Genomic DNA, 22,970 nt, shown 5'->3' with positions numbered 1-22,970 from the left:
TCTTTCCCATCAACAAGTTTTATTATAAAATAGTAAGAATCTGTTAAAATACGTTAAAATATGTACAATCGTAGGCAATGCTTTCCGCAACTAGCATAACAACGTCGTTTCGATTAGATACGAGACGCTCAACAACGTATTATCACGCAATGAAGAAGTCAGGACTGTCGTTCGACAGTCGTTTCCACCGACAAAGAGCTCTCGAAGCTCTCCTCGAGGTAACGTACGTACGTCTTAATTTAGCGAAGCGTTTGACACACCCGAAACCTACCGACACCATACTTGTTCGCGCTAAAAGATAGCCGAGCAATAATTAGAATCTGTTCCCATAATCTTTTATGCTACGTTACGATCGCTCGTGAGCACGTAAAGGTTTAGAAACTCATTTCGAACATTGTGGAAATAATAATTACTCATAATGATTCACAAAATAATAATTATTAAGAAATATATGATCTTTTGCAAAAAAATAGTAACGTATTATTGAATTTCAAAAATTGCGTAGAGATTAGCGTATTCTGAAGCTCCCGAAAAAGTTTACGATCGTAGCGGCATACTTGTATGTATATATTATTATACATATTACTTTAATAAACATTTTATAAAATATATGTATATTAAAACAGTAGACATATCGCAAAATGGTATTAAATAATATAGATATATTTAACAGTATATATTAAAATCTATCTCGAGTATTTACATTTGGCAGGTACATGGAAGCGTGCGCTTCTATATATAATTTAGCTAACATAGATAAAAATATATATTAATATGTATATCAATATCATTAAATATTAAATATATTAAATATTAAATATTAAATTTTTGTGCAAGTACAAAACATAACTACAAACATGGAAATATATCATTTTAAAAAAATAATGTTTTCGGTTAATACAAAATCATTTCAAGTATTAACGATAAATATCACTTAATTATAAAGTATATAATCTTAAATTTATAAAATTATGTTGCAGAATATATCTATTTGCATTAATATTGCACGTTTTCAGCAATTATTTCACTGCTTTGCCGTATTGGAAGTAATTAGCTATAAATAATAAAGATAGCGAGATATCAGTCACGTTATAAACTATTTCTAATTATCGTAACAGTTATACGGGTTTAAGAGCGATATATGATATAAAACGGAATCATATGCACAACTGTAACAATATCAGGAAAATATATAGGACGTTAATACCTTTTTGGCAAGATATCGTTGCTCTTTATATTTATTACTGTTCTCTATATCGTTAATTCTTTAATAAAAGTCTTTCTTAAAATATTCCATAAAGACAATTTATGGGCATTACAGACTAATATTGCACTTCCGGCCAATAATATGCCGCGTATTTAATACTATCTACTATGTGGATTTTTTAATGTAATTTATTCCACATAGTTTTATGTATAAAAGACATAAGTTAATAGGAAATAATAAATATGAATAAATAAGTATGTAAAATTAATAATAAATATTAAGAGTGTGCTTAACACGTATATAATATGTTTCTCGCGAAAATGTGTTGAACTTTTACGCATAAAATTTAGCTTAAAAATATATTAATATTAAAGATAACGTATAGGAGTCTCAATTAACATACTTATGAGCTGAGCAAAGAGAATATCATCATCATTATAAATTATAAATTACCCGCTTGATGAACTTTTAAGCACTTAGCGCTTTGTATTTAATCTTAATCTTTACAAAGCTATTATGACGATGTAATATCTTATCTACTTTACAAAATTAATTTTTCGATCACTTTTTTCCCCTTTATACTGGCCTTAGGACTTGTCTGCAGAAACTGTGATAAAATTCGTACGACGCTATCGAATATTCTATTTAGTACGATGGCAAATCGTTTTTTTGATTTCTACTTATACTAAAAGTAACGTTACATTCTTTCCACTTGACACATTGCTAACTCACGATAGAAAATAAATTAAGAAATATTCTTTCAATTGTTCTAATTTCCAATTGTTCTGGAAATCAAGCATTTTCAGAAATAAATCTCACGTACTCTCACATCTATACTAGTATGAAAATCTTTAATCTACATACATTATGCAATCTCACATCATCATTTTCAATAAAAGAAGAAAAGTAGGAAAATATCAAGTGTTTTTCGCAGTAAATTAATAACGTTTAACGCTACCGGTCCTGTTATCTTTATCTACAAGACAGAAAGAAGAACTTTATTTTGATAAAGACTACTCTAATTTGGATCCTATCGGAAGACTCTTCGACAACCATTTATTAAATTTGTTCAGCTCGTCTTTCGGCGTTTCGAGACTACGATATTAAACTATTGCATTGACTTTTACAAGGCGGTAACACGGTGACGAGGCTTTCGGTCTCGCTGTCGCTGGTGCTGAAGTTGTTCCTCTCCAGAACAACCGCGGCGTCGTTCCTCGCACCGAACAGCGGCTGGTAACACGTCGGATTGCCGGCGCTCAGGTCCACCCCTGAATCCGCGCTCTTCGAGATCTCTGACAGCCTGCGGAAGTTGCCGAAGAACACGCTGTCGGTGCCGATGCTCTCGGCGCCGCTCTCGCTGGCTCCATCGCACACCGACTCGGTCTCGTCGGTCTCCTCGGACACGCTGCTCACCTCGTGTCTCAGCAGCCGCTTGTGCGAGCCGTTGCTGTCAGTGCTGCTGAGATAGCCGCTGTCTTCGATCTTCATGTGGTTGCGCCGATTGTCCGCTACCAGCGGCAGCATTGCATTGCTCGAGACGCCGGAGTCGCAGCTCCTCGAGAGACCCTTCATCAGCTGCTTCGTCCTGGAGCAGTTCTGTACTCTGCTGCTCTCGATGAGTCGGTCCTCGTCCTCTCGATGATGAACGACGCTCCATGAACGCGTCTTATTGTTCCTCGCGGAGTTCCTATGATGGGAAGAGCTCATGGCAGGCCTTTTCTCTCGAGTCACCCTTATTCCGCGTGATAAGACATCTTCCTTGGCGTCAACGTTCCCGTAAAATCTGCATCTATCTTCAGCATCAACAATCTCGATTCGCGTTTCGCATGGACAATCCCGGCAGCCGTTTGCCATCGTACTGTCGTTCACCTTCTCGCTGAGGAACGACGTGAGGTCCTTACGATGCTGCTTCTTGTAAATCTCGTAGTCGTTCGCGACGCCAACCTGGGTCTTCGGCGCGCGACGGCAGGTCCAGTTCCCTACATGGTATCCGTCCGCTTTCGGGACAGGAGCGCCGTTGCTGGCGGTAGGGTCACCCGCTTCGACAAGACTCCTGTCCCAGACGTTTTTTGACGGTGATGTCGGTTGCAAAGGCGGCGGCGACGGCGGCAGATTTGCATCTTCAACTCGCCGTGGCGGCTTCGGCCGCTGATAGATCTCCTCCATAGGCGGCAACGGTACTACGTCTGGTTGGTTGTGCGGCTTGCGTTGCCTCTTTGCTTGTCTGCTGTCGGGCGTGAGATACCTGCACTTCTTCCACGAGAGAGTCCCATCGAGCTGTGTCCCGTGTTCGTTGGCCATCGCGCTGTGAGGAGCGTCGAGTTTCAAGCTCGACCTGATCTTTGCCTCGTAGATCTCTCGTAGACTACCGTGGCTACTGCGTTGCAGCGCGGAGGAGTCCTCATCGCGGAAGCTGCCCTTGCTCCTGAGTAGAATCTGGGCTGGTCGTTCCAGTGAGTCCACGTACACCTCGCTGGAGACTTCCTGCCGGTCGTAGTGCACGTCTTCGTTGATCCGCAGCTTCATCGGTTTGCGGTCCAGTGTATCCGGCTCGTACTCGGACTCGTCGAGCTTCACGTAGTTCTCCGGCGAGTCCTGCACCTTGATGGTCAGGTGGCCCGGGTTTTCCGGCTCGTATTGGATCTCTGGGCCGCTGTCATCGCTGCAGGCTGGACTAGCGTAACCGTCGTTCACGTAGACCTCGCTCACCAGCGAGTACGCCTCCGCGCGCTGGCCGCTGATCAGCTCCGGCAAGCCGACGTAGCAACTACGCTCGGCGAGGATCTGTCCATTGAGTTTTGACATCGTCATCTCGCCGGTTCGCGTGTTGATTACGGCGTTCTGCATCGTAAGCTCCTCGTCCATTGGCAATGCCGTGGACAGCGCCGGGCTTGATTGGTTGTCCGTCGAAGATTGATCCGGCGATGTCGACGACTTCCGACTGCACTTGGAACGCTCCAAACTGTCTACCTCGTAGTTGCCATGATTCGTCGTTCCGTTTATCGTGGGTCTATCGTAATGATGATCCAATGACGATGACACCTTCACGTCCACCATCTCGCGTATCACGGCGTCCATAATGCGGCGCGCGGTGTTCTTTGCGCTAGGCAGCTCATTGATCATGTCGGGAAGTTCTTTCTTCTTCGACGACGGCACAGCCGGAGCTCTCGCCTTCCTCGATCTCTTCGGGGCGTTGTTGACCCGCAACGGCCGCGGTGATTCCTCCGCCGATCTTCCCGTGTCGCCGGACGATCTCTCCGTCTTCGCCGTCGACTCGTCCTCGCTTTTGCCGCTTCTGTCGTCCTTCACACCGTTCTCCTTTGTCACGTTCTCCATGACCACGTTCTCCTCCAGTTGCTTGAGGAAAGAATTCTCGATGGCCCTGCGGACCTTCGCGTTTATCGCGTCGTCGCCGCCGACGTATCGGTACATAGTACCAATCTTCCGCTTGTTGTAACGATCACGCTCCGTTTCCTCGAACATGGATCTGGTCGACCGCCTGGATACACTGTGACGCTCGTCATTCTCTAGTATCTCACTCTTGGCGGTGATGTTCTGGAAGGTCCTTAGCATCGGCGGATTATCCTTCCACGAGGACATCGATTTGCCAGCCAAGCTCGCGCGATCATCTGGATCAGCAAAGTCGCGTCTCGCCAATTCTTTCAGGTACTCCAGATTTCTGGCGAACGTCCGCGCGTTCTCCTGGAAGTTCCTGCGCGTGTCCTCGACGTCTCTCCAGCGACGCTGCGGTGGTCGCACGTCTTCCAGCCAGGCGCGAACCTTGTTCTCACCGTGGTTCGGCAGATCGAGCGCGGGAAGAACCGGCAGTTGTCGCGGGGACTCGCTGCAGCCGGGACATCCGGTGCACCTCTGGGACTTGCGCGACTTTGTGGCCGAACTGCCGCCCGGCCCGGAACTTGGTGTCGTTCTTTGCTGGTGCTTGCTGCTCGACTTTGCCGACTCGCAACGGTCGGAACCACTCTCCTCCGGGATATCTGATCGCATCCACAGTCATCAAAAAGTCACAATTTAATACAATACTACCAGCTTCGACAAAATTTTTCAACACTCACCAATGAGGGTAGGGACGAATCTCTTCGCGGCCATCTTGTGCTTGGCGATGGAGATGACTTCTCGGATTTTGAGCAGGAACTCGATGGCAGCCGGTGGTGGGGCCTGAGAAAAACGCCGGACTCTTTTCAAATTATCTTGTCGCTGGTCGCGAGTGAATGAGGATAGCACGGAGTTTGCGAATCGAGCGGATTTTACGTCGACAGTGCACTATTAAAGCACTTCGCACTTCGGAGACGTTAAATAGATGACTCGCGCGAACGAGGAATGAGCAATCCCTCTTCTCCCCTTGGTCTCCGTGTTAAACGACTTACCAGCAATAGCTGTCGATCGAAGTACGCGGGATTGAAATACAATTTCCTCCGTTGAGCACCTGGGAGAACCGGCGCATCCTGCTGATGCGAGCTGTCAGCCGTCTCCACGACGCGTACATCCTCCTCCGGCAGTCGTTCACCGAGAATGGAACCCGCGGAGAGGAGTCCTTCCGATTGCTCCACATACACGCAGTGCGGGTGAACGATTGCCGACGTTATCTGAACAAGCATGCAATTCATCAAGTTCTTCAAGGAAATTATCAAAAACAGTTTATAAGGTTTTTTAAAGAGCTCGACGTGAAAATTATTTCGTAATTCAGAAAATAAAATTGTAAAATTGAAGACAGACATGTGACGCGGGTCGCGCGTCACATTCGAGGACTAACCAGTTCCGAAAGTAACGCGAGGCGAGATTGCACGACGTGGAGATTGGAAGCGAGTCGTGGAACGCACTGAAGACGTAGTACCCGCGGGTAGTACTGTTGCTGGTAAAAGTACGGAATGCACTTCGCCTACTTGGAATGGTACGGATTAACGGAGCGCGAAGCTGATGCGTTAATTGGGCGCGTTGCAAGTCGATCCATCTCGTCCGGATAGTGATGGAGCAACTATTCTTGGAGATGAGATCGTACTTACGTTTTCGAAGCCCTGCTCGTTATCGCTCGGCGGAAGATCGTCGCCGATGTCGCTCTCGGTGAGCCCGCTGTTGGTGTCGCTCTCAAAGTGCCTGGTGGCGGCCAACAGCGGATTGTTCTTCACTAAACCACCACCACTATCTCGGCCACCGTCCAGAGTGACGTTTGTCTCCTCGATGGATTTCCTCTTCGTCCTTCTGCTGTGCAGATATAACGACACGCTGGCCACGTAGATGAGGGCCAGGATCACGGACGAGAGGCCGATGGCAATGTACTCTGTGGCTGATAAACCTTGCGCTACTTGGACCGTCGGTGCGAACATCACTTCTCGTATGTCTGGTACACAAGAAAGGAATACACATTTAATTAATTACACACAGATTATTTCGTGAATACGCGTACTGTTCTACGTACTGCTTTTTGACGGTGAGCCGGCTACCCTGAAGGCCACGCAGGGCGTGAAAACTCCCGGAAGCGTCGACTTGGGCGACGCATCTCTGCAGACTAGCTTGGCTGTCACCACTCTGCCCTCCGCTGCATCTCTCAGTCCAGCTTCGCCGATCCACTGCAATGATCACGCAATTATGTACAATACAACAAGCAAGTATATTAAGAATTTTATTGTATTCTCATGCAATTACGCGAGGCGAGATATCGCACAGAAGGAAGGAAGGAAGGAAGAGGCACGATAACTGCTGACGGAAATTAAATGCATACACTGTACACTGCGGAACGTTTTTTCTGCGTTTCGCTGCATTTTCGTATTAGCACTCGTCGTCGCACATTCATACGTGGTGGAATCCTCTCCTTCGTCCTTCCCCCCACGGGTGCGGTCACGCGGGCTAATTACGGTAATTGAAGGCACCGCCGGCGCCGTTTAGCCGCGGAGCCCCGTTTTGCGGGCACTACTGGTCGTGCACAGGTGATACACGAGCCGTACCCGCGGTTTTCGTTAAATACCGCCGGTATGTGCATAAGTTCTCCCTCATACCTCCCCCGTCTGATTTCACCGCGTTCACCGCCACTCACGCGGCTGATTACGCGATTCTACACTCGCGCGTAATGACAGAGAGCGATGCGAGTTACTCTCTTTTTTTTTCTCTCTCTCTCTCTCTCTCCCTTCTTCTTCTTCTTCTTTCACCAACCTGGAGGAACGTCCTGCCCTCGTCCCGGAACAGTCTGAATGGTGGCTCGGCATCGGAGAGATTCCTCAGCTCGGACCATCCCGCCCGCCCCAATTGCTGGGCACCGGCGATCCCGCACACAGGAGTGGTCACACCTAGTTTCGGAGGATAATTTACGTCCGTGTTAAGCGATCATGCGAGAGAAACGAGGCGAGGGATAATGAGCCGAGAAATGAGCGCCCGGAACATCTTTTTTCTTGAAAAGGAGGCCCAACGCGGCCGCCGGAACAATTTCCGTCAAGAACGCGTACTGAATCTTGCTTCGTCTCTTACGATGGTAACAATCGGAATCAATTCGCTATACGGTTCTATTAATAGATAAATATAACAGTAAAGTATCTAGTCTCTAGATTTGTTCAATTCTAATCTCCCTGGTACTCATTTAACGGTTGATTATGAAAGAGAGAGAAAGAGAGAGAAAGAAAAAGTGACAGTTTACCTTTAAAACGGATCTCCGCGTGCGGATATATTATCTGCCCCCGTTGCGGCAAGAAGACATATGGTACTCTCTCCACCTGGCCATTGTTGCTGACGAAACCGGCGACGTTGCACTCTGGAAACACACAATTCGCACATCAATTAAGATCTGTTCAAGGCAAGAAACATTTTTGCAAATTACAAGCATACAGGGTGAGGCACCTAAAACAGGCCACCTGAATATCTCGGCTGTTATTGGTGATAGAAAAAAATGTGTCAGACCAAACTTGCATGGTTTCGAGGGACACATAATTTGTTCTAAATAATTTTTTATTAGGTGAATGCGTAGAGGTCATATGAAGATCAACTTCGTTTTTTTAAATGGTATGATATGTTTTTTTACGTACCATCCAGTAGAGCGTTTGAAGATGCGCACATTAATCTACGGGTCAAAATCATTCAAGATCACTGAAGGCTAAAATTTCTAAGGGCTAGAACTTTTTCATTTCTGAATTTACTCTGGTATTTTCAATAGTAGAGAACTCTAGGCAATATAAAAAATAATGATAACAACAACTCAGAACTTCGCGGAAAAAGAAAAAATTTCTAAGGGCTAGAACTTTTTCATTTCCGAATTTACGATATTTTCAATAGCAGAGAACTCTAGGCAATATAAAGTAAATTATTTTCCCTTGCAGTTGGCCTTCAGTGACCTTGAATGATTTTGACCGTAGATTAATGTGCGCATCTTCAAACGCTCTACTAGATGGTACGTAAAAAAACATATCATACCATTTTAAAAAACGAAGTTGACCTTCATATGACCTCTACGCGTCCACCTAATAAAAAACTATTTAGAACAAATTATGTATCCCTCGAAACCATACAAGTTTGGTCTGACACATTGTTTTTCTATCACCAATAACAGCCGAGATATTCAGGTGGCCTGTTTTAGGTGCCTCACCCTGTATATTTATTATACCGAGTGAAAAAGGATTGATTATTGGATCTGCAGAAGATCAGACCGTCGTCGCTTGCATCGATGCAATCGCGCAAAAAAGAAGCAGCAGCAGGGCAGATTACGCGAAAAACGCGTTGCGGAAGCTGTAAACTGTCGAGACGGGCATTTTTCAGAGAATTACGGAATTAAGGTGTCTCCGGGGACGACGAGCACTTTTTCCCGCAATCGCATGTTGATCCAGCCCGAGGATTTCGTCGGTTGTGCGAGACAGCTTGTAATTTGGGGCAAAATATCGCCCCAGGGACTACCGCGCGCGCGGTTTTGCTCATTTGAATAAATTGCGAGGATCCGGCCTGCTTATGCCAAAAATCTCGCGAACGGGGAAACGCGGCCGCAGCAGGCTGCACGAACGCGAGTTTCGCGATGGACGGTAGTCTCGATGAAGAATAATTTCTTGTTTTGGAGAAAAATTAAATCGGTAAATTGAAATACACGCTATCCTCAGCTGTTTTAAAGCCGTGACGTGAAATCATTTTCATAATTATTTACACGAAATAATAATTTAATAATCCTTTTACACGAGACGCCGTCGTAGCACGCTGCACGAACGCAAGTTTCGCGATGGGCGGCAGCCTCGATGAAGAATGATTTCTTTTTTTTGTAGAGAAATACGCGCGCGATCAGTATAAATTAAAATACACGCCATCCCCAACTGCTTTAAAGCGTGACGTGGAATCATTTTCATAATTATTTACACGAAATAATAATTTAATAATCCTTTTATACGAAACGCCAGCGAATAACGTGGTCTGATCATTACGGAAGCACGTTGCGGTAATAACTCTCGATAATAATAACTCTGATTCATGCAGAGTCTCATGTAAAATTGCAAAGGATACGGGGCCCCGCAAGTACTACCCTGACGCGTTATATATGAAGAGCGCGGCTTTGGTTTATGATCCCTCTCGAGACTTTGACTAAAGTCTTCGCGGAAAGGAGATCTTAAACTGCACGGGGAAGGAATATTTATATCGGTCTCGAAAACTTGAATTCAAATTGGGTTAACCACATATTTGATTATGCAAACGCCTTCGTCGAATTAATCTTCGGTACTGATGTCGCGCCCGGGATCCCCGCTCCCTTCCATCCCCGGCAATATAAAATTCAATACCCCGCAATTTCGCGCGAGCTGCGTGTTTGCAATTTCTAATTTGCGCCGTACGTTATTGGATAAAGAGCGCAATAAATATCGGCGGATTCGATAGGCACTCGCCGGAATTAATTACGGCGTGGCGGCAGCAGTGGCACGGCGAACCTGTTCGCTCGCTGAAGAAGTCCGTTTCGACGTCGTGAATTTACATTTGCCGTATTAAAACCGCACCGTAACGGCCGCCGATCGTTTATAAATTATGTATCAGGACCTCCGTGTCCTGACAGGCGACGCTCGAAACGCGATATCGGACCATTGCTATTTATTTCGATGCTTGCATATGATGATGCATCGCTAAACCGTTGTCTACTTTCCGAAGATGACATAATTCCATGAAGTATGTGTGTCACCGTTACGGTTGATTTGTGTCACATGTGTACGAAAGTATCTAAAATATATGCAATTTAATTCAAAATTTCATTCGTAGATTTAATAACAAATTGGAATCGATTTGTCTTGGCTAACAGTTCCCACATTCTTATAAATCCAGTTTTAAATGCCTCTTATTACTTGAGCTTCAGATTACGGTTCCGCTAAAAAAAACTGGAGTTAATGAGAGAATGAGATTTTATTATCTGCTCGAGTACTCAAAAATGTGTTCGAGAGATTCCGCGCGTGTTTCCCATAACTTATATATTCAGGCGCTGTTAGCATCTTCACATTTCTGCCCATATTAATGACAGAATCGGCACGCCAAGCATAGTGTTGATGGCGGTTGATGAGGGTCAACGACACATCCATGTATATTCATAAGTTCTCGCGATCTTTCTTGGCCCAGCGTCATCTCCTCGCAAACAATCTCTAAGTCGATGATACATGGAATCCGTACACGGAAGCGTTTGCGATCCAGCTTTGTCGATAGACATCAATCTTCGCGCTGGACCCTGTTTCATCCTCGCAGATTCATCTCTCGCGACCCTCAAGCCTTTCGTGGAACGCTACGCGGATTCTGTCGCGAAAAGAATTCGGAAGATCTCTCGAGACCTAGAATTCCCATAAGGGATAATGATCCCGGCCGATTCTCGGCGATTAAGCCCAATTAATGCCGCGAGATCGCCGATCCGTGCGCACGAGTGTCGGGAGTACTTACTCCCGTTGCTTTGCATCCCGGCTGCAGGATCGGGGACCCGCGATCCACGTTGGATAAACGACCGGCTGATTAACGATCGTCCCGAGCTCACCCCGGCAGGTAAGAGTCCGCGAGGTGACTGCTTGAACCCTGACCCCGGCTGTAAGACGGCGACGAATCCGCGAAACTAGAAGCGGTTCTTATGAGCCGGTTGATAGATAGTGTCATCTCGCTCGAAAGCCATCGCTGACTTATGGTTGTGGTTTATACGACGTATCCCGCGTGTGTTTTCGCGGTGCTTGCGCGTTTCTCTATCGGTATTTAAATAATTGACAGCGCGGCGTATAAAGAATTCATTAATTAGTCACGGTGAATCTGCTTAGTTATTCTCCAGCGCACGGTTGTATCGCGAACGCGTGCACAAGTGATAAACTGTAAAAAAATGTATATGAAAATTAATATCAGGGTTTACATGAAAAATCGCGCCTTATTAGATGTACTGAGTATTCCCGCGTAGATCCTGGATCTCGCTGCTTCGAATGGAAGACGTTAAGTATACGTTTATTTCCGACTGCGAAGCGGAGATTTCATCAGTCCTCGATGACGCGCGACGATGATCACGCTATAATCGTCTAATTAGTTTAACAAGTACTTGCTTAATATCCAACGAGGTACCGTCGAGCCTCCCGCCGTGATGATGACAATGATTGCGACTTGACCATGAACCCACGGCGCATTTACTTACGCGCGTGTAAGATCATCGATTATGCAACCACGACGGCAACGCGGCAAGGAAGCACGCGGGATCGAAACGACGAAGAAACGAAGTCTCGACTCTGGAGTTCCGGTCGAGGAACCGGGCAATTTCCGTCGCGATCGTGTAATTTCCCTCGGGCAACCGTGAATTATCCGCTCGATTTGACGACTCGCGGAGACGCGGTTTCCGCGCCGATCCCGGTAGACGGTAGACGCCGAAGAAACTCGGCTTTTCAATCTGCGAGCATTCTCGACTTCTCTGAAACATTACGCGTCATCAAAGAATCCTAACTACATAACTACGGCAAATCATTATCATTCAACGTCCGTTGGCAGCGACGGGCGCCAGCTGAAGGCGCTGCTTCCGGCTACCGTGGCGTATCGCGCGAATGGCCTTGACACCTGTTGCCGAGATCGAGGGGTGATGATTGCGGTTTCGTTCGGTTGATCAAACGTGAAATTAATGTCCAAGTATCGCCTGATGAAGCGGTAATATCGCGGGGAAAAATCCTCGCCTTGTGGAGACCGTAACGAGAGGCAAATCAGTATTCTATCTACATACGTAGAAAAGAAGCAATAAGCTACGATGAGACGTGGTAATAATGCAATCTTCAATGCATCATTTGATAAGTCTTTATAGACAAGAATGAAAAAATGTTTAGACATTCAATTCCAATATCTGTCGGTCTTAAATCACTCGATCCTCGCGATCAGTATTTCTAAATATAGAACCGACTCTCTCTTTCTCTCTCTTGTACTACGGCTTGTGGAATTAAGCAAGATCGCTCATGTTGGCCGAAAGCCGGAAATTCCTCCTCGTGGACGCGCGTAATCGATCGTGGATCCGAATCGGGCACCGCGAGACTCTCTCCATGGGGAGAGATCGGCACCGTTGCTCATTGTCTCTTGCGGTATCTCCTCCAGCGCGCCGGCCGTGCCGATGCAAATGCCAGGCTTGCTTTCTCGTTCTTCCGCCATCGGTGGCTATCCCCGCGGACCGTCATTTATTGGTTGCAAAACGGGCACGTGTGACCTTGGAACGAGTCGCGCGAGTGCCGCACGCCCGGCGCGACCGCTTGGCCCCGAAGAGGCCAACGCGGGTCTTCCACCTTGGCTTTGTCGATGTACTGTCTGGGTGTACCGCGCGAAGACGTGTAATTCTCTCGAGGACCAGCGAGTACTGCGAGCACTGCGTCAAGTTAACTATTTACAATGGCAGACGAGCCATTGATTAACTAAATTCATAGAAATCTGCCGCGGTAAAAACGTCTCGAAGAGATAATGTCTTAAATGAATCTGTTTGTTTTCTCAGGGAAATTCAGGACCTTGTTCAGCTCAGCAGTTACCCACTTCGAGTGGAATGAAGGTTCCTCGCTCGACGAGAAGGAAATAAAAAGGCCACTTGACTAGACAACGGGACGAGCGTTCCTCTTTCCCACAGACACATTTGTTATTCGAAACGGAGTAGCCGGTACTTTTCCTTCGTCACCAGCGGATAATATTCATCGTCCGTGCGATCGGACCCGGACGCGACAGCCCAAGTGTGTTAATGGTGCCTCGCCTCGTGGATTATGGCGTTAAGGTATCTTTGTGGACCGTCACGTTCAGGCGTGCATGCACATTAGTCAAGTCGGCAGCTTGGGAAAGGCCCGTCGAGGGGTGTACGTCTGTACGGAGCTTGATTTTCCGTAACGACCCTCCATCAATTCTCGCGATTCTTTTCCAGGCACTGCGAGAGAGTGTTACTTGCGTTACCGGTCGCGAAATCGCAGCGCGCAGATCCTTGTTCCTGGCTCGAGCGAGAGCCGGGAAGAAAATGGATTTTAATGCATGCGTAGTGGACGGCGGGGTCGTTAGGTAAAACGATATTTCCTCGTGTTTCCCATGAATATTCGCGCGATTTACGGTACTGCGTGGACGCGTGTTTCTTTCGATCAATCTCGTATATTAATCGATTATAGAAAATCCATCTATCTCGTGGAAATCCGTGTTATTAATCAGAGAAACGAGGAAACGAACCCGATGACTTTATCTGCACACCTAAATTTTAACAATATTAATACCATTAAAAATATATATTATAATTTTCATTTCCCTATGTCGTAATTTGGCGAACTCATCAGCTTATGATTAATCATCAAATATCGTTATAAAGTATGATACATCGCTCAGGAATAACATCGCTGTTACTGCTTATCGTTGCATTACTGCATCGAGATATGCGTCATGTTCTTTCATCGGCTCAGGAAGCTCAGGTCGAAGAGCGCGCAAGGTGATAGCAGAAGGACCTCGGCAGGTGCCAGACGAAGCGGTGGTGCTCACAGATTGCAGAGGATCAAGTTTCGTGCGTATAATGTCGAGAGGAACACGTTCTCGCGATCTCAGAATTACGTCATTACTGGAGCGATCTCTGAGCAGACAAGAATGCTGCGGCATGTAGTTACGAGCGAGTATTCAGGAGCTGGAATATTCGCGTGACCCTCCGGGATGACCTCCGAGGAGCATGGTTCGAGAGGTAACAGTGAATCACCCGCAGGATGCACAGCTTCTAGTTAATCGCCGTGAAATTCCGGTGGTAGAAGCTGAAGATGGTGAAAATCGTGAGTCTACAATTGCTGCAGAACACCGTGGCGTCACGAGAATAGGGTGAATATCGCGTGGTGAGATATTCGATGCACTTGTTATTATTCGATTGATTTTCATGAAGAGGTGCTACGTTGTGATTTATTAGGCAGGCTGTTTGATCTTCTAATCGTTTCTGTTTTCGTAAAATGATCGTATTGTCTTCATGAGCAAATGAAGTCAATCCTGTATTGTGCCATATATTACTCAGTAATAATTACTGTATTTTTTATTAAATTATTTTTATTTTATTTAACAAGGTGTTCACTTATTTTAGTTTGTAATGCTTCAGTTAATCGCGAAATAAATTTGAGTCATAATGTTAATATCGAGATATCTGTGCGATATCGATAGTTATATATTTCTGCTGATTACTCACATCTACATAATATAGTCGCATCGTGAATTACGTACGTTTGCATCCCTCGGGGGCACGTTTTATGGGTTTCCAGACACACCGTGACAAATTCGCGAAACGTATGGAAGTAAGACGCGAGCACGCTCGGGGTATATTTCTTGCAATGTGCGATTACGACAGAAGATTTGCGTTGAGATGAGTGTTACGAGATGCAAGCCGCCGCAAAAGAGCTCCATTTTGCGCAGGAAGATCAGAAAGACTCATGGATCATTTGTACGATAAATCCTCTTCACGCAATTCTCTCGTGAAATTATAATTATACAGGGTGAGGCACCTAAAACAGGCCACCTGAATATCTCGGCTGTTATTGGTGATAGAAAAAAATGTGTCAGACCAAACTTGCATGGTTTCGAGGGACACATAATTTGTTCTAAATAGTTTTTTATTAGGTGGACGCGTAGAGGTCATATGAAGGCTAACTTCGTTTTTTTAAATGGTATGATATGTGTTTTTACGTACCATCTAGTAGAGCGTTTGAAGATGCGCACATTGATCTACAGGTCAAAATCATTCAAGGTCACTGAAGGCTAAAATTTCTAAGTGCTAGAACTTTTTCATTTCTAAGTTTACGGTATTTTCAATAGCAGAGAACTCTAGGCAATATAAAAAATATAGATATCAACAACTCAGAACTACTCGAAAAAGAAAAAATTTCTAAGAGCTAGAACTTTTTCATTTCTGAATTTACGGTATTTTTAATAGCAGGGAACTCTAGGCAATATAAGAAATAATGATATGAACAACTCAGAACTTCTCGGAAAAGAAAAAATTTCTAAAAGCTAGAACTTTTTCATTTCTGAATTTACGGTATTTTCAATAGCAGAGAACTCTAGGCAATATAAAAAATAATGATATCATCAACTCAGAACTCCTCTGGGAAGTAAAAAATTTTAAACCCGAGAACTTTTTCATTTCTGAGTTTACGGTATTTTCAATAGCAGAGAACTCTAGGCAATATAAAAAATAATGATAACAACAACTCAGAACTTCGCGGAAAAAGAAAAAATTTCTAAGGGCTAGAACTTTTTCATTTCTGAGTTTACAGTATTTTCTATCACCAATAACAGCCGAGATATTCAGGTGGCCTGTTTTAGGTGCCTCACTCTGTATATAGAACTCGATATAGAACGTTGCGATAATTATTTACATTAAAGATTTACGAATGGAAAGAATTTTTGTTGATGACATGATTATCAAAAAAATAAATGCTGGTGATAGATGAGCAGTGGAGCATCGATCCGTCGAGCATTGTGAGCATCGCATTAATACGCGATTGCACAGGACATGCTTTCCTTTACACGCGGCGATCAAACGCAGAAAATCACCGGTCTTGCGTTCTATTATTATTCATAGAGCGCAATTCTCCGTGCAAGAATGGATAACAGTTCGCCGTCTTCCTGATTGCGATGCACGATATCCATTTTCAATTTCATTGATTCGATTCAAGAGCTGAGAACTACTATTCAGGCGCGGTCCTCTACGTGCATAGATTACAGCTGTGGCTCGTCTCATCGAGAACAAATTAAACTGTCAACTCGTTACGATATATTATTAGGCAAATGTACATGCTAAACGCAAGCGTTATCTCATCATCGATTTCAAACGACGCGTGAGATTCGAGCGTTCTCTCTTTTTCTCAGCGTTGCAAGATACATATTTGCTGATAAAAGATCGTTATCGAGATGCGACGTGACCCAGAAGAGAACCAGTCTTCACAAGCTCTCCCGTCCATGAAAAGCAGAGTAGTTAACATCATCATTCAACTCGCGGAGACGCAATACATCAAAGACATTAGCGAGAGAGAAAAATGTGTTAATCCAAAAGCGGTACATCCAAGATGCAAGATGCTCCTTTTCTCTGATGTATCTCAAGGTGTATTATTATAGGTGAGGATCGGTTTCTTGCATGGGTCAAGGTCCCGGGAATCCTACTCTTCTGCACAAACGACTCTCTTTCGTCAGCGTGCTCATGTAGGATTTCGCAAGCAGTACGTTAGTACTTGCAGGTGCAGAAATTAAAGAGTGATGACGAGCGCCGGTTCAAGGCCCGTCGAGGTCGTACAGGTTTCCTCGTAGTGGTAGCCCCCGCGGGGGAGAGGAGATACGCGGTTTTATACTTGATTACCGTAATTCCGCCGATCGTGCAAAAACACGACGTCTCGCAGATACCGAGACCAGGTCGATTTGTCGCATTAATGAGATGCAGATAAGTCGCCACAGATTCGTTATTGGCCACTCTCGTCACACTTGTCACGGCATCGAAACGCATTAATTAAAAAAAACCGAAAAAAGCGAAAGTTTCTCGACCACGCGTAAAAATTGATTACAAATTAAAATTGTGGTTTTTTTAGTTCTGTCGCGCTCATCAGAGAGACTTTCGTCGCGATTTTTTCGTTGAGGAATGTATCTGCTTTCTTATTTAGTCGTACCTTCTTCGTGAAATTCGTCGCATACAGGGTTATCAGGTTCGATCTTGTTGCGGCTGTTAAATTCCCAACAGCAAGATTGTTTTTATGCTCGCCATAAGAAATTGTCGGGCTAATAATGGGCCGCGCGGTGCCGAAAACATCCTCGCGCTTTCTCGGCAGCGAAACCCTCTCGCTTCCACGAAGCATTTTTAATCTTCGGCCGCTCATAAATTCGCCGATCTTCCGGCAAAAGATCGAGGACAACTCCGTTCGCGCGCGAGCCGCGGTAAACAGATTAATATTAATAATAGCGGCGGCAAAATGACAGGCCGCGCGTTGTCGCTTGCCTCAGCGTGCAAAAGTATTTCTGAGAGTCCACTTGCCACAGAAAGATTCTGCAATGCACCAGAGTTAACATCGGAAAGTGAACGAACAATTTATTATCGTAAAGAAAATATTGACTCGCGTCGGAGCTGAACTTTATGTCGACGATTCTCAGACGAGTCTCAAAACAAAATTATGTATGGCCGAAAAGTTCACAACGACGTGTTTTCTTTTCTCTTTCTCGTGATGCTTAGAGTTTAGAGTGCAACGACCTTTTCACAATCTCTCAATCAAACTTAAAGTGACAGGTTTACAAAGACGAGAAGAGAGGAATAAAATGACAAAAATTTCTTCCACTTGCGACGCTCGATTTTGCCGGTTTATGCTGGCGGTGCTTTCTTCATCATGTTTTCGACTCCGACTCTTTTATCAAGGGCCGCGCCTGTCTCGGCGCTCATAAATCATCCCCCAATAATCGCCGACTTACGATTCGCAATAAAGCACAAGAGAGAAATCGAGCGTGCACTTCGGAGCAGATCGGGGCAGGCCGCCGGCGCGTTGCGAGTTTGACAATATTAATTTCGATACGCCCGCTCTCCCGCCGCCGCCATACATATTTTACGCGGTCCTTATGATGTGCGACATAAGTTATATATATAGTAGGGGAGCGTAACAGGGCGCGAGGAAAAAATCGACACAGTAAGTGGGTCGAAGTCGGTGTGCGTGCGACGCCAACGGGCCGAACACCCACCGGAGTACATAATTTGGGGGTGTTTTGCCGAGAAGGCTGCGGGTGCTCGCCAATAATGGACGATAATGGATTGTAGGGCGATAAATAATCGTAACGAGGGATTCATTACATTTATAATGCGAGTGGGTGTCGGTGCGCATCCGGAGCGGTACTATCAGGATACGTTGAACATGACGAATGATCATTATATAGTAATTCCTTCCATGAATGGAGCAGAAACTTGCTCGTCGAGATTAATGGACGATCGTAGGGATTATCGTTGCGAATTCACGTCAGGATCGGCATAATTAAAAATCAAAGATCAGATTTCCAATGTTGCATTGGCGGATCTCGCAGATCATGACTTATATCTCTTTCCAGCACCGAATTCCGTTGATCACATTGTCAGAGGCAAGCAAGACGGATTGCCCGTGCAGGAAAGCGACCCGCAACGTGCATCGAGCGCGGCAGCGCTTAATGCCACACCGCGTGCGTAGCAGCCGATTTAGAAACGCACTCGAACAGCTGGAGCAATCATTTCCGATGACGCGGTTCAATTGAAAACGGTATGCTCGCGCGTCGAGAAATCCGCTCGGCCGCCAGGAGAGGCGGGATAGCTGCGCGCGGAAGGGGCGCTGTAAAATTTCCTCTTCCCGTTTTTCACGCTCGGCACAACTATATTTGCATATAAATAAAGTCGGAGCGGCGACTGCCTCGGCTTTTTATTTTTTAGTTCTTTACACGATGGATTTATACTAACGTACTAATTATACTAACGTACACTACAAGCAATGCGTTGCACTTCGGATCTGTATTTAGCTCGCGGATGAACATCCTAGTATTTAGCGACAGGAACTTGTTGCATACGCAAACAGATATATGTCGCTGTGTCAAGGGTGACTTAATAATAATAATAATAATAATAAGACAGTGCAGTTTGTTCACCGACCGTATCGCGGTTTCTGGTGTAACGACAATTTCACAGTTGCGGGTGACACCTCCTTGCCTCCTTTTGATAACGACTTCCACAACTAGTCCGGTCTACCTGGATCAGCCAGCTTACTGATTCAAGAATAACGTTCTTAGGTATGAATTATTGTTCAACTCAGCATGTATCACAAATGCAATTCGATCGTTCGAAGCGCGTTTGCAAATATATTGGCGAACGTGTTGGCGAACATCGTTCCGAGTGATTCTTTATTAAGTATCTATCATCAACGACCTCGCAATAAGACATTCCTTGCCGAGAGATTGTTACGGTTCTCCGCGGAGATTCACCAGCACGATCTGCAATGTTCATGATTAGCAATGGTAATGTATCGATCGCGATTTTTAACACATCGACAGAGGTATAAAGACGCGGCGCCTTAAATGACAGGACAATTTCCTGGAGCATTATTCATCCTCTCTGTCGTACCTGGAGGAACGCGGTTCCCGCCGCGCTCGTCGATTTCATCGTCGGCGTAAATCAGCGCTCTCGCGAGTTCGTTCGCTGGGAAAAAATCAATTCCGAGCCGAGCCCAGAAAAGTAGGCCCTCCTCGTAAATTATAATGAGCCCTAACACGCATACCCGGCAATTGATCAGCAACCCCGGCGGTGCACGCGATGGTACCCCGCTGCGCGTATCCGCGTGCTTGTTCACCCCTCGCTATAATTTCGCGTGTTCGCGCGATTTTCGGCGAGTAAGAGACGGTTCCCCTTACGAGAACGGTATTCACTTAGTCCGATGTTCATCGACTCTGGACCCGTGAGACTCTCGAGTGAGAAGAGATTCGATCGATCGATCGATTGATCGGTTGACGACGGGGGACGAGGGGAAATTATTCAAATTCCGGCCGATCGGTGGTTTAATCGCGCGTCATGTTCGCCACGCAAGTAGGTGAACATTAAAGTCGAAATTGCATTGGCCGAGGCGGACACGCCATTTTTACGTGGCCTCACCTCTGCCTACGGCGACCAATCGCAATTGCCAACTCAAAAACGGTACCCGAGAGGTATGCCGAGAGTACGGTCGGTGAACGGGGAACAGAAAGAGAGAGAGAGAGAGAGAGAAAGATCGAGAAAAGACACACTTCCGGGGAGGCTGCACCTGGTGCGCGTCGACCACCTATCGCGGACGATATTTCGATCCGGCTGCGCGAAAATTAATGGCGTCGTAATAAATAATTTCGCCGTATAATATTATCAATATCGCGGGAAAAAGGGGGCGCGCGATCAACAACGAGACCATGTAATCATACATGCCCCCGCCGGTATTTTTTTTACGGCGTGAGATAATTATACAGTCAGCATAACCGGAAACGATCGAACCACCGTGAAATCCGCGCTCATGATAACACTTCATTATCCCCTCGGGAAGAAGGAAAATGAAAGACTTGTTCGCGATAAACCACGATGAATACTATCGCAAATTCACGGCAGCACGATGCCAAACGCACGAGAATTAGCCGTGCAAATCCGCCTTTTGACGAGCCACCGCCACTCGATCTGGACCAGCTGACAGCGAGAAGCAGCAATTGGAAGGAAAGCAGCGGAAGGAACGCTGACTCGCTCCTGCTTTTCGCGTGCGGAGACGATTTAATTCGCAACGAGCACGATTTGCGCCGAGCACGATATTCAGTCGAGTAACATAGTAATGGAGCGATGATAATTCGCGCAACGTTGCTGAAGGAAAGGCACCGCGAATCAGCGGGTAGTCGCACTTACCGTGGATGTCGTCAACGCATATGTGAAGATCCTCCCGGAAGACCGGCACGTTGAAGTTGCACTGGCACGTGCACGAGCTGTTTGCCACGAGCAGACTCGAGGATCCGCGCGAGTACGGACTGGCGGTGCCGCTGCTGAGCACCGTGCAGGCTTCAGTGCAGGACCCTGAAACCGAATTTTCTTAGACAATTCTACCCTCGCGATTCTCTTTTTTTAATTCGTACTGCCTGAATAAAAAAAACAATAAAATTCGAAGTAAAATTCCGTGACAGCCAATTAGTAAGAGAGTGCTTGAGCTGGACTTGAAGTCAATTAAACAAGAAAGATTACGTTCACGCGTTACATTGTTCGAGCGTGTCGTTTCTGCTTTTTGCGTCCTCGAGCGAGTACACGACAGCCATCGACGTTTTGGTGTCTTTTGATTGGGCCTGTTTGGTACCACTCTCTCGTTTCTCATTTTATCTGGCGGTACACGCATATGCGTGAGTACTCGTTCCTCTACTTATGGTTGTCGTGCCACTCGCGTGTCGCGCATTAAAATACATCATCATACATTAACGGTTAATTAACTAATCTCTCGAGGGGATCGATAACTTGCACACGCGCCAAGCGTGTTTTGCAGGACCGCTCGGTGATAATGCCAGGCTCTCGAAAAAGCTGACGTATAGCCCGTCATTCGAAATTCGCGTGTGCCGATCCTCAGGATGTATAATCCAGTCGAGCAAGGACAGGTCGGACAGCTGTCAAACCGTTACATCGTAATTTCATGGTTAATCCGTTACGTTTCTCTTTTTCTTTTTCATCCTTTCTTTTTCGCATTTCGAACAGCGGTTGTGTCACGATTTCGCGTAAAATCGTCCCGAGATAAGAGCTCGGCGCTTTCGTCATCATGTGTCATTTTGTCGGCGTGTACCGGAAAATCGCGCAGCAGGATTTGCGCTATTCCACCGGCATGAATCGCGCTTCTCGAAATGGACCACCAAAATGCAACGCGTCATCCTCTCCGCATCAGAGAAGATTTACGCAAAAAACGAGATTACCCGTTTTGAGAAAATTGTTTTATAAATTCTTCTTTCGTCGTACCGATTTACCGTCCAGCAATTGCAATTTCCTAACAAATATTCTGTGGAAATGGAATGAAACCTTTCTGATGAGGCTTCTCGTGACTCGTAAAACGTTTATGTCTTAATATAGGTGTTAGTGAAATAATTCTATATTTCTATATTCTCTTAATAGAACATTTACCTTCGATGCTGAAGATATCTCCATCGGAATGCCGGATGACGGATAATTCCTGACAGCGAACGACAACGATTAGCAAGAGGTTGAAGCAGCTCGCGAGAACGAGAGCTAGCCGAGGACGCATCTTCTCCACAGCATTCTGCAATAACAAATAGACGTGGGTCATAAATAATCGTACGGGATACGGTGGCGAGAGCTTTATGCGTTTTGTTAGAAGAGCGATATAAGCGCGTTCGTTTGGGACCAGCGACAGCTGATAAGTCATTGAAAATCTCGAGAATTGATGGCCGCTTAATTTCGCTGGATTACACAAGAGACTTCCGGCAGGTGCCCGTTTATAGCTACTTGCTGGTCGTTCGATTCTCGCTAAACACCGGCGCCTACGTGCTCTCGTCAAAGGAATACTACATACGTTATCTATGAAAAATATGGTGTAAAATTTATGAAAGAAAAACTCCTGAAATCGATATGACATCACGATTTCATTACGTATGAAAAATTAATTGAAAAATTAATTTTTTCATAACACTTTGGTATAATTTGATATAATTTTCGTCATTTCGCTTTTCACGCACGTCTTACCAATATAAACGATGAGAGCATTATTAATTAATCGGAGCTCTTGTCCAGCATACGTTAAGCATGTAATTTGCAGTTGATTACTTGTCTAACAGGACAAACAAAGTGTGTTTGCAT

The 22,970-nt window shown here is 45.5% G+C and overlaps 1 protein-coding gene across 1 annotated transcript; it reads right to left on the bottom strand.

Annotated features, from left to right (window-relative positions):
- Nucleotides 1-8: 8 nt before the first annotated feature.
- LOC105276455 lies at nt 9-22,498 on the bottom strand. The gene is made up of 9 exons (XM_026970139.1): nt 22,278-22,498; nt 21,033-21,197; nt 7,851-7,964; nt 7,373-7,506; nt 6,642-6,792; nt 6,229-6,563; nt 5,593-5,811; nt 5,281-5,383; nt 9-5,202 (listed from the first exon to the last, which is right to left on the bottom strand). Exons 1-9 carry the CDS (start codon nt 22,438-22,440, stop codon nt 2,303-2,305), a joined length of 4,284 nt encoding a protein of 1,427 aa, XP_026825940.1. The 5' UTR covers nt 22,441-22,498; the 3' UTR covers nt 9-2,302.
- Between the last annotated feature and the right edge of the window lie 472 nt (nt 22,499-22,970).

The sequence above is a fragment of the Ooceraea biroi genome, chromosome 6 (assembly GCF_003672135.1).
Source record: "Ooceraea biroi isolate clonal line C1 chromosome 6, Obir_v5.4, whole genome shotgun sequence".
Classification (NCBI taxonomy): Eukaryota; Metazoa; Arthropoda; class Insecta; order Hymenoptera; family Formicidae; genus Ooceraea; species Ooceraea biroi.
This window is presented reverse-complemented; position numbering and strand designations above follow the sequence as displayed.